This window comes from Camellia sinensis, chromosome 14, assembly GCF_055761805.1.
Source record: "Camellia sinensis isolate YWXY chromosome 14, ASM5576180v1, whole genome shotgun sequence".
NCBI lineage: Eukaryota > Viridiplantae > Streptophyta > Magnoliopsida > Ericales > Theaceae > Camellia > Camellia sinensis.
In genome coordinates, this window is record NC_138974.1 from 91944666 (window position 1) to 91960647 (window position 15982).

The 15982-nt window shown below is 34.7% G+C and overlaps 1 protein-coding gene and 1 long non-coding RNA gene across 2 annotated transcripts; one reads left to right on the forward strand and one right to left on the reverse strand.

The window, feature by feature from the left end:
* The first annotated feature begins 6723 nt into the window (after window positions 1-6723).
* On the forward strand, window positions 6724-9389 carry LOC145807630 (uncharacterized). Its single transcript, XR_014350887.1, has 2 exons — window positions 6724-6890; window positions 8799-9389. It is a non-coding gene; the product is annotated as an uncharacterized LOC145807630 (long non-coding RNA).
* Window positions 9390-11675: 2286 nt separating this feature from the next.
* On the reverse strand, window positions 11676-14917 carry LOC145807183 (protein FAR1-RELATED SEQUENCE 5-like). Its single transcript, XM_082905126.1, has 2 exons — window positions 14297-14917; window positions 11676-11885 (listed from the first exon to the last, which is right to left on the reverse strand). Exons 1-2 carry the CDS (start codon window positions 14915-14917, stop codon window positions 11676-11678), a joined length of 831 nt encoding a protein of 276 aa, XP_082761252.1.
* Window positions 14918-15982: the final 1065 nt, after the last annotated feature.

Sequence of the window (15982 nt, forward strand, 5' to 3'; positions counted from 1 at the left end):
CCTCACCCACCAATTTCACATCCCTTCCTTCTTGCCCCCATTCACGTGTCCTGGCCTCCATCTACTGTTATACCACCGAACCATCCCACACCCACTACCCAACCAGATGCCGTTGTTGCCTCTCCTCTACCCACCCAGCTATCCACGGCTCCACACACTGCTGCCTCCCCTATCCCGTCCCCTACCTCTCCTGCTATGAGTCCCCCCACCCCACTCCACCACACCCGTGGCCTCAACCTTAGAGTTGGCCTTCACTCCTCCCCCGTCTCTATTCCTCGTCGCACTCATCCCATGCTTCTTCGGAACATGTCAACCCAAGCCAATGCCTTACTTACTATGTCTGTTTCTACCGACTCAGTTGAACCCACCTGCTTCACTTCAGCTAACAAATCTCCCATATGGCGCAAGGCTATGGTTGAGGAACTCAATGCCTTAATCCGTAACAGCACTTGGAGCTTACATCTGGTCACTCTTAGTATGAACATTGTTGGCTGTAAATGGGTATTTCCGATTAAGCATCGGGCTGATGGTTCGATCGAGCGCTATAAGGCGCATTTAGTTGCCAAAGCTTTCATCGACATGAGAGGCTTGATTACTTTGAAACATTCAGTCCCGTGGTTAAACCCACGACCATTAGAACTGTTTTGTCTCTTGTTATCTCCAACAATTGGTCCATTCGGCAACTCGATGTGCACAATGCCTTTCTTCATGGATCCCTTCAAGAAGATGTCTATATGCATCAACCTTCATATCAGATGTACATATCAGATGTACATCTGTAACTCCATCTTTATCATCCTTTGTATCTATCCTTTGTATCTATCCTATCCTTTGTATCTATCCTTATCTCATAATTTGTATAAGCAGCACAGAATAGTTATAGAAATAATATAATACAAAAATCATTTTCCTTTGAATCCGATCATAATCTTTACAGCAGATTGTTCAAGTATGCTATTAATGGGGACTCTCTAATTACGCTTCGGCCCAAAATTATGTGGGGACTCTCTGGTTATATTTTAACCATGGAAGGATAAAATACTTTTCACTTAAACCACAAGGAGGTACAATAAATTTCACTCAAAATTTAATAAAAGTGGCATAGTTGTACATATAACCCGAGAGTTTTTTTTTTTTTAGATTGATAAAGGGTACAATCAAATACATCAACAAGGAAAACATTAGCCTGCAAAAATAGGGGCTTCAAAAAGAACAAGTTGCTCCATAGAAGGTGGAACCTCTTCTATCCAAATTGTTAGGTTTTTGTCATTGGTCTCTGTTGGACAAAATTTTATTTAGTTGTGTTTTTATTCGCTCTATTTTATTTGTGAGTTATAAGAGTTTAGATGCAGATCCAACCCAAGTTGTGCATGTGTAGCGGAGTTTGTACTGACATTCCAAATCTTGACTTTAGCATTCATTGTGAGTACTACCTTTAGTCACATCACTTGAGTGGTGAAGTGAGTACTCAAGCGATCTTCGCGACTACGTATAATATAAAGTACGTTATTTGCTATTTTTAGTGTTCAACCCCTCCAGATTATTAGTGAGGAAGAGAAAATAAAGTGTTATTTATTGTAGGGTATTTATGTTTTATTTTTTGTTGATGATTTGAGAACGATCGATTGATCAATGAGCTTTATATTGGCTATTATCAACGGTTGTTTTGTTCTTTCATTCACAAAAAGAGAGAGATGTTCATTGATGGATTTTGGGAAATTTGGACCTGAACCTTTGGTGGATTATAGAGTGGCTCATCATTGTAGATTCGACATCGGCACTGTAAATTCAACATTGGGAAAAACAATTATGAGATGCAGACGGTGGTAAAAGAGGCACATTGGGTTCGATTCAATTCGAGCATGAATTTACTAGATAATTGAGGGTTCTTGTGTATTATGCCTTTTTGTTTTCTTTGTGGATTATTTTGTAATTTTGGCTCGTGATTTTTTTATCACAATTGGAGGTGCTCCAATTGTAGTTTTTTTAACGTTAAATCATTATACTGATTTGTTGTTGATTGCTTTTTAGAATTGCTATAAGTTATTAAAAATTGAATCATAATCTTGGGAGTTTTTAAATTTTTTACAAATGTTTGTGTTGGCTATATCCACCGCCATCCAAGCAAGATAATGCGCTACAAAATTACCTTGGCGTTTAACATGCTGCACTATTTGCTCATCGAAATGCCTCAGCCCATCCTGGATGCAGTTTACAATATGCCCATAGCAAGCAAAGCAATTTTATTAGAATTGCTATTCTTTTGCGGCGCCAACCTAGTTGGGATTGTCAATGCTAGCTATGATGCTCTGTACTATTCCCTACTTTGTTAATGTATTTTTGCATCTATTTTGCCTTTCATCAATAAAACTTTTTTTTGATGATAATAAAAAAAAAAAAAAAAAAATTACTGAAAGAGTCCCTTGAAATTACACCTTGTGTAAACCCAGATCAGGGGCAAACAAAATCACATCATACATGGAAAAGGCATCCAAACTATCAACGTTCACCACCATGCCAACAATCTTCTTGGACAGAGCAGCAATGTCCTCGCCACAACCAACTAGGCCTAAGTTAGTTGACCACAATGCCTTCCTTAGGGCTTAGTCTCGAGGAGGTCATGGGTTCAATTCCCCTTAGAGGGGTTGAATTAAAGGAGTGCAAGCACTTAGGTGCTTTGCCAAAGGTGAGGAGATTTTCTCCCATAAATGCTAATCTAACAAACTAACAACTAACATTTGCCGATCAAAAAGAAAAAAAAAAAAATGCCCTCGCCACGCCAATCCCGAATAACAATCCCAACACCCATGGTATTAGACGATTGAAACATGGCTCCATCAACATTAACCTTGTACATGTCCATGGGTAGAGGACAACACCAAACCTGGGGTACGTAGATTGTGACACAGCTGTAAGACGGTGCACCCACGGTAATCCAAGAGTTTAACGTGGGATTAACAGTAAATTATAATATTCTTGATGGATATGTGATATAAATTTAATATTGAAAAAGAGCATTATTATTCAAAACTAAAAATTAAGACTCAATTTTCAACCACAATGATGTCACGATCAATTAAAATATTAAAAGTAACACTCTTTCTCATATATTCTTTAATTATCAACTTATCATTTACACATCATTTGATTTAGAAAGTAGACTTGTATATCATTTAAAAAAAAAAAAATTTGACACAAAATTATTTAAGGACAATAAGTAAAATTTAGGATTGACTCTTCTCAAATTTAAATACGAATTTGACCGCTATATTGGGGCCGTGGGACCTTTACGAGCCATGTTTCAATGATTTGAAACAGCTTATTTTGTACGACTCTCTATATATATCATTTATGAAAAGTTTAGTTCAAATATGATAATAGTAACATTTTTATTTTATCACTTTTGCCTCAAAAAAAAAAAAAAAAAAAATAAAATAAAATAAAATAAATTGGACAACAAGTGTATCATTGAAAATAAGTCCACCAATTTTTTGGACACAAATGTGTTAAAATGAAAATGTGACAAATATTGGGTTGACATAATTTTTAGGGTAAATTATGCTAAATACATTACATTAGGCTCTCTTCTCATTTGTAATATGTTAGTTCTATGGATACAAAAATAATATTGTTATTACTTTTACATTGAAATGTAAATTTTATTTTCTTATCTATTTGTCTATATAGTATCTTCATTTTTAATCCTATTAAAAAAGAGATTAGTATAATTATGTCAAACACATGAGCTTAATGAATTTTCTCTAAATTTCAAAATTAGTCAATATAATCTACACTTATTTTTCATATATGATGTGTCTTATATATACAGATACAAATTTAATATGTGACATATAAGAATTAAAATGAAAAGGTGAAATACAATCGATAATAAATATCAATTTCCATATAATAATTTTTTTTTTCAAATCTCTTCATTTAAAATTGGAGAGCGTTGTCCTAACTCATGGAGTTTATCCTTAGTACGGTTTCGATAATTTGAACTATTCATTTTGTAATGCTCTTTGTATATAGGGAAATTTAGCTATAAACCCCTTTTATCTTCCTTTCATTGTTAAAAGGACTAAGAAAAAAATTATACTTTTTAAACCCTCTCATAATTATAAAATCTTGCATAAAGGACAAAATTTATTATTTAAATATTTTATTAGACTATTATACCCTCAACTAAATTATGATTTATTATTTAAAATTATACTTTCTACAGCTTCTCTTGAATCTCCATTGTCATCTCCATCACTCTCCCTCTCCCTTGCTCCTGAATCGCCTTCTGCAAAAACATCTCAACAGTAGTGAGACTCGCATAGTTCTTCTCAGCAATCAATTTGTAGGTCTCCTCCGATTGGACCTCGTAAACGAACTCGTGACCTAGAAATCCTAGTTCGCCAATGCAAGCACATAAGAAGGGCACATTGACTCTGGAATCACGCTAAACAGAGTCTGGATTGGTGATTTGAGGATTGTAGATTTGGATTTGGGATAGTGAAGAGGAAAGTAATTTGGATATGTATGTGAGATTCGATCTGTCCCAAACGTAATACGAAGCTAATGCGTTGCATTGTTGTTGTTCACTACTGCATTTGGAATCTACTCCAATGGAAAAGAGGATGATTCGAGTTTTGAATATATATATATATATATATATGTGTGTGTGTGTGTGTGTATGAGTGTTGTTGAACACATGTATTATTTTCATTAAGATTTGTGATTGTTGATGGAGTTTTAGAAGTATTTCTTCTCAATTAGATATGTTGATTTGTTGATTAATTTATTTTGTTTTTGTTTGTTTGTTTGTTTGTTTTTTTTTTTTTTGATTTATTTTTGTTGTTTTTGATCTAATTTCATTTTGCTCTGTTTTTTTCATTTGACAGAACCAGAGTAAAATTTTACTTTTGTGTAGAGTCTAACATTTTACTAGTTTTTCAAAGTAAAATTTTACTTTTATACAGAGTAAAATTTTACTTTTAGTTTCAGAGTGTAACATTTTACTCTTATTCAGAATAAAATTTTACTTTCATACAGAGTAAAATTTTACTTGCATACAGAGTAAAATTTTACTTTTAGTTTCAGAATGTAAAATTTTACTTTCATACAGAGTAAAATTTTACTTTTATACAGAGTAAAATTTTACTCTGAAATATATAGTGAAGATGACTTAATAGGAGAGATGATAGATATGAGGGTAATATAGTAAAAGAAACAAGTTTTAAAATATTAGGGAGTTTTAAAAGTACTTATATAATCCTTGTCCTTTTGAAAAACAAATTAGATAGTGAGGGGGCTATCACCAAATCCCCCTTGTATATATGTCATCGTAATATGTTTAATTTATTGTGTTTGTCTCAAAAAAAATAGACGACATGTATATTTTAAAAAAAGTGTAATCTCAACATTGAATGTTTAAAAAATTATTTTTAGGTTAGTGATAAATTTTATAAATATTAAAAAGTAAAATCATAAATTTTTTTCATGAACTTGTAATTAATTTTTGATGATATCTCTGACATCTAAATTCTCTTTTTAAAAATATATTATCTGTTTTTTTGGTAGCATAAGTGATAAAACTACAATTATCAGATTAATCTTTTTTTTTAATTTAATAAATGATATAAACAAAAGATTCTATAAAATAAATGGTTCAAATCATCAAAATAGTACCCATAGTGGGTCTCATAGGTTCAGACATTACCCTTTAGTCTCCGTAGTGAATCTCACGGGTTCAAACATCACTTTTTAGTCTAAATTTGGACTGAATAAAAATCTAGTCCATAAATTATGAGGACGGCTATTTGCTCCCACTTTTTTACTTTGGCCCCCAACTTCTTTGAACTCTCACTCACATAATTGATACCATCATATCTTCTCTTTGAACCCTCGCCTTAATACCAACTATACCCATGTTCTTTGGACACCCAACTCTTCTTCTTCTGCAAATGCTTCCACCGCCGACAACCCTTAACCGGCAACCTCTACCCTCTACCCTCTCCCTTTCCAAACCCTAACCCAACCCAACCCTAATTTCTTATTCTTCTTCTTCTCCTCCTCTAAACGCAGATTCTTCTGCCATTGCTGTAACCATGATTCTTCTCTGAAAGTGAGAAGGAGGAGGAGAAGGAAATGAGCAATTCGCAGGAAAAGGAGACGAAGATCGATGGTTCTGTGACAAAGATCGATGGTTTTGCAACGCGACGGAGCTGATGGTGACACGACGGTTGAGCTAGGGTTTTGCAGCGAGATAATGGCAATGCGATGGATATCGATCTCTCTTCTCTCTCTCTCTCTCTCTAAGGGGTGAGCAGTGGTCGGAGATAGTGGTGGTTGCGACTATGAGAGGTGGTCAGAGATGATGGTGGTCGGAGATGGTGGTGGTTGCGGCGATGAGGGGTGGTCGGAGATAGTGATGGTTGTGACGATGATGGTGGTCGGAGATGATGGTGACTGCCAGAGGTGATTAGGGTTAGAGTTAGGGTTTGAAAAATTAGGATTCTAAGATTAGGAATGAGTGTAAAAGTGCAATTTTGGTTAGGATAAAATTGGAATTAAAAAAAATGGAACATATAGAGCTTTTAAGAAGGAAGGTAGGGGTTAATAACCATGCTCTAAATTATATATATATATATATATAAATGCTTCCGACCCCCAGTGATCCCCACCTGATGTGGCACGTCACGTGATATTCACATGACTATAAGACCCAAACACAAATTCACATTTCAAAATAATCTCTCCCTCAAACACATCTCTCTTCACTCCAATGGTTGAGACGGTTGGACGGTAACAGCTAGTGACCCCCACTCCGACGCCGGCGACAGCTCGTTCCCTTCACTCGCGACTCTCTCTGTGTCTCTTTTCCTCTCATCCGACAAGTATATGTGCGTATATATATATATATATATATGTGTGTGTGTGTGTGTGTGTGTGTGAATATATATATATATCTATCTGTGAAGCCCCAACTCTGTCTATGTATATCTGCGTATATATATATATCTATCTGTGTATATTTGCATAAATTTCCCGAATGTTTGGATTTAATAGTTTTGACAATCTGATAAAGAAATTGAAAAATTAAAGTTTGGCCTTTTGATTTGGGACTTGAATTTGGCCTTTTGATTTGGGAATTGTGGCCTTTTCATTTGGAGTTTTACCTTGCCATAAACCTATTCGATGAAATTCCTCAACGAAATGTTGAAATTATGAAAACCTGAAAAAACTTATTTTCCAAATTTTGTGGCTGCAAAAAATAAGCTTGGCCAGCCTCTAACTAGTAAGCAAGTGAAACTCTACTATCCTTGCATTACCCACTTCAAATTAATCAATAAACAAGCAAGTCAATAGCAGCTAGGGTGACTACAATTTGGAACAAAATTCATTGCAAGTCATTTGAAAGTTTTGCTTCCATATCTCAACACAATTTTTATACTTTGCTCTTTGCCTTTATATGATTCTCACAATTTTAATTGTCTTAATTTTATTTTAAATTTTTTGATTTCATATCAAGCTAGTCCAATTCATAGTAAATGTTAAACGTGTTAACAAAATTAGCCATGTGCACCTAATGTGTCTAATTTAAATAAAATATAGAATGTAACACCTTGTGACCACCCCACCCCACACCACCAAGCACCACTCCCACATCCATCATCAGCCACGATACACAACCACCCACTCCTCTCCACCACCAAAGCATACACCCACGACAGTCATAATAAATATCAAAACAAAAATGAATTTCATTACAAATGACGAAATGAATAATTGAGATGGATAATTGGCTAACAACTAGATCTTAAATAGTTAAATTTAAGACAACTAAAAAATTAACACAAAAGTGGTATTTTTAATTTTATCCTCAATAAGATTATGAGTAGTGTATTAATTTTTAATTTATCAAAAATTCAATTATAGAACATTCAAATCTTTTATTATATTATGAATGAATTATAAATTCTCAATTGTGTCTCCAATATTTTTCCTTGTGTTATTATTTTGTCACCATGTTATGAGTGTCAATTGCATAATGATGGTTGGCATTAAAAACATTGGTGTATTGGATCAGAATGCTTGCACCTTGTGCATTTTCTGTAGGGATACAGATGAATTTGGGGAGCATGTGTTAATTCATTGCAGGAGGGTGTGGAAATTTGGGCTGAGATAATGTCTTGGTGTGGAGTTCAAGGGGCATTACCTGGTGGAATGGGGTTAAATTCAAAGGGGTTGGTAAACTGGTTTGGGAGGCTGTTCTTGCTTCAGAGTGTTTGGAAAGCTAGGAATGCATATAAGTTTGAGGGGAAGATTGACTTGCTTGTTTGGAAAGCTACCATCATGTAATAGTTTTAACTTTTGAATTTAAGTAGAAAACTTAAATATGAAAATGCTAAGAAACTAAAAGAGTTAAAAATCAATATAGTCAGTCTAGGCATTAAGGTTGTTCTGAAAATTGTAATACCAGATATAGAGAATGGAAAGAATGAGAATGATACCTAGCTCATTAAATTATCAATGATCAATAAATGCATGCATACTATCAATGACCAGTTCTTCCAATTCAAATAAATGCAACCAACAAGAGTAACTTAACTTGTTAACTTAACATCAAACCAGTGCAATGTGAATACCTTAACATATACATAACATAGTAACATAACATAATACCTTGTTAACATACCGTTTATTACTACAGCAGTGTTTATTAACCAATGAACAACTTGTAGCAGTTTACTTAACTTACTACAATAGTATATTAACCTTCATAACTTGCTATTTGTCCCTTTTTGCAGATGTCAAGTTCAAGTGTCAATGGCAGTAGCTCAAATCGGTTGACATACGTCAACATAAACTGTCGTAGATGTAATAAAAAGGCCACCATTCGAATTTCTGAGACCGATCGAAACAAGAACAAGTTATTCTACTCTTGTAATGATTGTGGTTGTTTTGTTGGATGGTGTTTGCCTATGAATTCAGAACATGGAGGTCATCAAATTCCAAGAGAAGAAGTGCCAACTGTCGGCGAACAAGTTATGACTGAACAACTTAGAGTTATGACCGAACAACAAAGAGAGACGACGGAACAACTTCAAATTCAGAGTGCGAAGATGCAAAAGTTGATATATATATATATATATATCTATATATTGTCCGTGTTGCTTGTAATTTGTGCCTTAACACTTATAAAGATGTAATAACATAGATATACATTTATGTAAGTTAGAAGTAGAACTAGATCTAAATGTACAAGTTCCAGTAAAGTGAACACTTTTATATGGTACCGTGATGTTTTGGAAAAAGTTATGTTTTGTTGTGTATTGAAACCTAATTACTGTACCTGTACCTCTTTTGTGGTGAGTGGAATGGAAAATGACTTTTTCAAACTTGTACGCTTTTTCCAATACGCATTGAATAGATATTGTTGAATACAGGAAACTGTTCAATACAGGGTAACTATTGTTGAATACAGGGAAACTTTTGAATAGACATTGTTAAATATAGAGAAACTTTTGAATATACATTGTTGAATACAGGAAAACTTTTGAATATATATTGTTTAATACAGGAAAACTTTTGAATATACATTGTTGAATACAGGGAAACTTTTAAATAAACATTGTTCATTACAGAGAAACTATTAAATACACTTTGTTCAATATAGTGAATCTGGTACCATACAACAATAGTAAATTTTGCAACATCTTCATTACATAACAAATAATAATAATAACATAACTTCATTAATAATGAGTACATGACATGTTTTACAAATTCACATGCTGAATCTCAATAACAAAGATGCAACATAAGTTACAATTTCAAAAACAAAGTCTCAAACTCAGATTAATAGACAAATAAGTTGCAATCTCAAAAACAAAGTTACAAACTCATATTAATAGACAACATAAGTTCCAATCTCAAACACAAACTGTTCGAATACATAGAAACTAGTCAAACATGTCCGTAATATACAAGCTTCCCGGTGTGCATGCATTAGAAGTCGATGGGGTAAGAGATGCAGAACTATAAATTTGAGTTGGAGCACTTATCAAAATTTCCGGTGTGCCACTTATAAAGTCCGATGGAGTAAGAGACATGCCTCCAACACCATTGTCCACCTGGGACAATTCAATTATACGTACATGTTAGAAGAACAAAATTTGTGAAAACAAACAATTGATGTGAAGTCCTCTTTCGAACACGTACCGGTACATAGATACTATTTTGTGTGCCAACCATATAAGGATTATACGGTGTATATGCAGTAGCTTTAGCTTGAGCTTGAGATTGAGCTTCAGCTTCAGCTTGAAATCGAAGCAACTTAACAGCTTGTATGTTTTGAAGAATAATTAAAGATTGAAATTTATGAGTTGCTTTTACATACTTGAATAGAGTTTGTAAAAAAAAAAATTTGAATACACAATTTACCTTTGCTTTTGTTTGTTTTTTTGCCGTTGCCTTGAACCGATTCACAATTTGATCTATTTTGGAAACCTTTTATTTTGTAACTAGACGACCTCTTCGCCGAGCAACCAAAGGACTAATCACCTTCTTACTAGTACCTCCTTGTGTAGAACCGGTGCGAATCGGACTTCTTGTGAAACATGGTAAATTACTCCCATCACCGGATTCTTCTTTCATGACTCTCTCCTTGATTTCATCCAACCCAAGGTCTATAATTTTAGTTTTGCCTTCAGAGTTACCAGCAAGTTGTACAATCAATTTTTTGTTCATCCTCTCATAGCTACTTGCATTGAAATCATTTCCAAAGCCAGTGTATGTGGTTTTGATGCATGCGTATTCTCTATCTAAATTTTTCTCCACCGCAACAGAATGTATTTACTTGGCACCTCATTGATGCATCTTCTGACAAGCACAACGAGTGAGTGAGCACACATAATGGCTCTAAACTCAAACAACCAACATATGCATTGAACTTCACATTCAATTAAATTGAAATAGACAACGAAGTCCACATGCTTCATCTTCTCACAAACTACCATCGCTTCTTGGACATTATATTTAGAAATTGATCCCCCATCTTTCACAAACAACGGTTGACAGTAAACTAATCTCTTCAACTCTCCTTGAACTTCTTTGAATTTTGCATTGGTGTAGGCTTGCTGAAATTGCTTCTCAAAACCATATATAGTTAAGCAATCAAACAATTTATGTCGAGACTTGAAGTCTGCTTTCTTCTCTTTCTCTACCTTACTTCTCAAGGCATTGTCATATTGTTCAACGAATTGCTTCAATGTAGTCTTTGGGTTTATACATCCATGAAAAAATGCATTCATACTTTCACTTCGTTGTGGAGTTGACATGTTAGTCCAAAAAATGTCTTTAACACAGACAGGTTCCCATCGATGTCACCCATCATATAGTACCCTCAACCAGTCATTATCATAAAGATTGAATGTTTTAAGCATCTCTTCCCATTTACTCTCAAATTCAGCTCTTGTCAAGCAGTCATAAACTGCATTTTGCATAGCCAACTTTATGGCTTCATACTGAGCATATCCTTTTAACTTCTCCGGAATTTTCTTCATGATATGCCATAAGCACCATCGATGTCGAGCTTGTGGAAAGACAATTTCTATAGCATTTGGCATAGCTCTGCACTGATCAGTTATGATAGCTTTTGGCGGATGATTTGACATGCAACTTAACTATGACTTGAATAGCCAAACAAATGAGTTAGTATCTTCACTAGATAACAATCCACAACCAAGAAAAATGGACTGTCCATGGTGATTAACTCCGACAAATGGAGCAAATGGCACGTCATATTTGTTCGTCAGATAAGTTGTGTCAAGTGAAACGACATCTCCAAATGCTTCATAAGTCGCCCAACTCCTTGCATCAGCCAAAACAAGTTTCTAATGCGAAACTCCTCATCAACATCAACCATATAAAAGAATCTCTCACTATGTGCTTGCATCCTCATAAAATATGTGACGCCCCAAATTTTGATAATATAATACAACGATGCACCGGGGTTTAGCTAGAGGATACACATCATTTTTAAGCACAAAATACAAATAATTACACTAAAATAAAATATTAATAATAGTTACAGATAAAATTCTTCAAGTCTTAGATACACATCGGTTCCTTGATACAAAAAGATTATCCAAAATACAGGAAATATGCAATCTAATTTCTAAGACAGCCACTGTTCCACAAAGCTTTTAGGGATTCTGTTCTTGGTGTAAAACTCGCCTTTACCTGGCATAAAACGCCATGAGCTTGGAATGCCCAGTAAACACACACACCCCGACCCCTTTCCCATTCCAAATACACAAGAACATAACGGCATGAACATAACATACAATGAAAGCAATAATTAAGCAGAGTTTATAATTAAATTTCAATTCTCATGAATAATAGTCAATTTTAGTTAGTTCTAGGCAACTCCCCGCGGAATGTCGTTCCTACCCAACCACTAACACTGGCCACGGGCAATTCGGACTCCCCCTTGGTTAATACAATACCAATGCGTCGCTTACCGCATGACCACCAGTGCGTCACTTACCGCACAATTACCAATGATGCCCACGCACCTAGGTTACATACCCAAGTGGTGACATCACGGTCTGCCCCAAGGAAACGGGCTTCCAGGGATACTCTCCCTGTGTGAGACCCTCACTGCCACCCTTATGCCTCCCATTTCCGTTAAGCAGCCAGAATACCTCCCGTGCCATGTTAGGGTTCGGAAACACACTTGCGCAAGACTTCACAAAAATGGAATACATTCCATTATATCATACTCTTGAATCAATCGTTCATTATCTCATAAAATTTAATGCAATGGTCGCAACCCATTACCATCCCATTTGATTTCCCCTTTATTAAGTGCGTTATGTTCTCAGTTATAGCAAAGCATGGTCAGTATAATTATGAATCCAAACTAAACAAGAAGTAATTTATTCATGGTAAAGAAAATTTACAATTTATCACAGATTACATATCAAGACTAAGACATTCAAGAAACATAGAATATAAGAGTTGCAAACCAAATAAGAGCATATTAACACAAATTTCCAGATTTCCAGATTTTGAACCAGTTCGAAAATAATTTTGAAAAAAATACTTTTATTGGCCCTAAGTACCTGGCCTCATGTGAGTTGGTAGATAAATAAGTCTAGTTTCAAACTCAATTTACGAAAGTAGGATAGGTATTTTAGATTTTAAGATAATTCAGAATTACCAAGATCTGTCCAGATTCGTTGACCGTTACGCAAATCGGTTTTTCTCTCAAACCCCTCGCTCTCTTGAGCTCAAACAAATTTTAGTTAAAATATAACACCAAGATTAAGATTTTGACATAAAATTGGGCTCAAGATTATTTTTCTGGAATTTTCTAAAAATAGATAAAGTTGACTGTTTTTCTGGTTCTGTGGGTAACAAACTTAGACTACAACATATATATACAAAGACCATGTATTAGGAGGGGAAAAACAAGTGGTAAGAGAACTTGAGAGAAGAGGTGTTGTATGTTTACCTTTGTTGTACAAGACTAACACAATTCTTCCTTTTCTTCTCCTCTTCTTCTCTCTCACTCTCTCCCTCTCTCTTTTTTTTTTTCCAAGATCACTCTCTCTCACTCCTCTAGTGGATGGCTGAAAATGTATATAATGAGGGGGGAGAAGTGTGCATATATAGATATATATAAAGAAAAGATTGGGAAGGTTTCTTGGGGACTAAGTTCCCTAAGTGCAAATTGTCAAAGTTGCAATTATGGCCCTTATTATCCATCACATGGTCAACAACTTGGGCTCCAAGACACACACACACACACACACACATATATATATATATATATCTATGATATTTGTATGAGATATTTGTATTTATAAACATAATATAATACAAGTACATTAATTGATAAGATATTACAATTAAGGTTTGGAATGAAGTAAAATAAAAGTATATAGGGGCCAAGTCTAAATTTATAAGACCTTGATATTTAGCATACAATATACTAGCCTTAGAAAATAGTTAAAATAATAAATTTGGATCCTGTTAAATTAAAGCGCAAACAAAGGTAAGAAACCGAGCAAAAACGACGTTACCAGGAATTAAGATTTTAAAGTGACGAATCTATAATTATAGGGTCTAATAATTAATAATATGGTTTTAAAGGTGATTATTAATCTACCGGGATCGATTAGGGTTTAGTTGAATTATTCCGCAATGCTTTCTGATTTTAGGGTTTAAAACACAATTAAATAAAAATTCAAGGGCTTTATTGAAATAAATTGAAGGTTAGGGATTTAATGGTAATTACAAAAATTAGGGTCTCTACAAAATAACTTTGAAGTGATTCGGCATCACCTTCCCCAAGCCTCAATCTTCTAGCTCTCTCATTATAATTTCTTGCATCTCGCTCATCAAATGTCAATGACTCGTATCCTCCCACTTCAACAACCATTGAACGAAAGTTCCTAAACACTCCAATCCCTGCTTGATCATTAATTTCTAATCTTCTCTTCACATGAGTAAAAATTTTCTTATTCATTGCAAAATGACGTGAGTCGGTGGGAATCAAATCATGATTATGCTCAAGATTAACTGTGGTTAGTTTATATCTCACATCCTTTTGTACACTACCGCGTACCCTTGCTTTGCAATCAATTTTTGTGGACAAAGATGGCTTCAAAGGGTTGACTTCTGATTTCTTTTTTCTCTTCCTTGCTCGAGAACATTCAATTGCATAGTTTTTTAATTTCTCGTCATCTCCAAAATCTTGTGCTCTATGAGCTATAGAAAATCCAACATGCTTAGCATATTTGCCATAAAATGTGTACACCTCTTCCCTTGAGCTAAAACACATACCATTCTTAGGTTCTTCAACGTCTTCTCTCTCATTTATTGAAGGATTCTCACCAACATTTGAATCAACCCCCATTCTTCCACTTTGCGTAATGAAATAACAATTAAACAAATATCAGTTCCCTAACAATGCCCAAACAACATACTGATTTGATTATATAACAATTAAACAACCTCCATTCAGAATGATTATATAACACAATGCCCAAATTTCATATTTCAGATTACTCATTTATATATGGAACTAAACTTCACAAAATGACAAATTACTCATATTTCAGATTACAGATTATATAACACAATGCTCAAATTTCATATTTCAAAATAACAACTACTCATATTTCAAATTACTCATATGTATTTCAGATTTCATATGTCCAAAATGACAAATTTCAGATTAGGGAAGTTCCATTTATATACTCATTTACTCATTTTAAACTGAAAGAGACCTCTATATATGAGAATTAGCATATATACAAACTCTAGAGTTCAGATTTCAGATTAGTCATTTCACTATTCAAATTTCAAATTTCAGAATTAGCATATAACTGAAAGAGAATTCATTTACTCATTTCACTATTCAGATTTCAGATTTCAGAATTAGCATATAACTGAAAGAGAACTCATTCATTCATTTCACTATTCAAATTTCAGATTAGTCATATGAAATTGATTTTTTACCTCATAAATCACCGATTACGTGCGAGACAGAGACACAACGAAAGATAGAGAGCGACAGAGGAGCTGAGGACAGACGAGGGAGACATAGACACGCAGCCGAAGATTGATGAAAGCGATGGACAAAGACACAGCCGAAGATAGAGAGCGACAGATAGAGGACAACTAGAGTTCCTGGCGAGATATGGTCGTCGTTGACGGCAGAGAGCTACGATGGAGGAGGAGGATGGCGGTGACAGGTGAGGACAAACGAGGAAAGGTGGCGGAGACAGGTTTGGTTCCCGCTATATCCAGATTTTGCTTTTTTTTTTTTTCCTTGCAGCTGCGTTTACACTCATCCTCCACATCAGCTGCCACCTCATCTGCCATGTCACTGGGGGTCCTAGGGGTTAAGTTTTACTAGGGGTCTGTAGCGGGACTGATATATATATATATATATATATATTCTCCCTTAACAAATCTA

Excerpts from the sequence above, each read along its gene's own strand:
- LOC145807183 (XM_082905126.1), bottom strand. The coding sequence starts at position 14,917 with ATGGGGGTTGATTCAAATGTTGGTGAGAATCCTTCAATAAATGAGAGA. Across the intron at positions 11,886-14,296 it reads TTGTAGAGACCCTAATTTTT|AAACTTGTTTTGGCTGATGC; the intron begins GTAATTACCATT and ends GTTTCGCATTAG.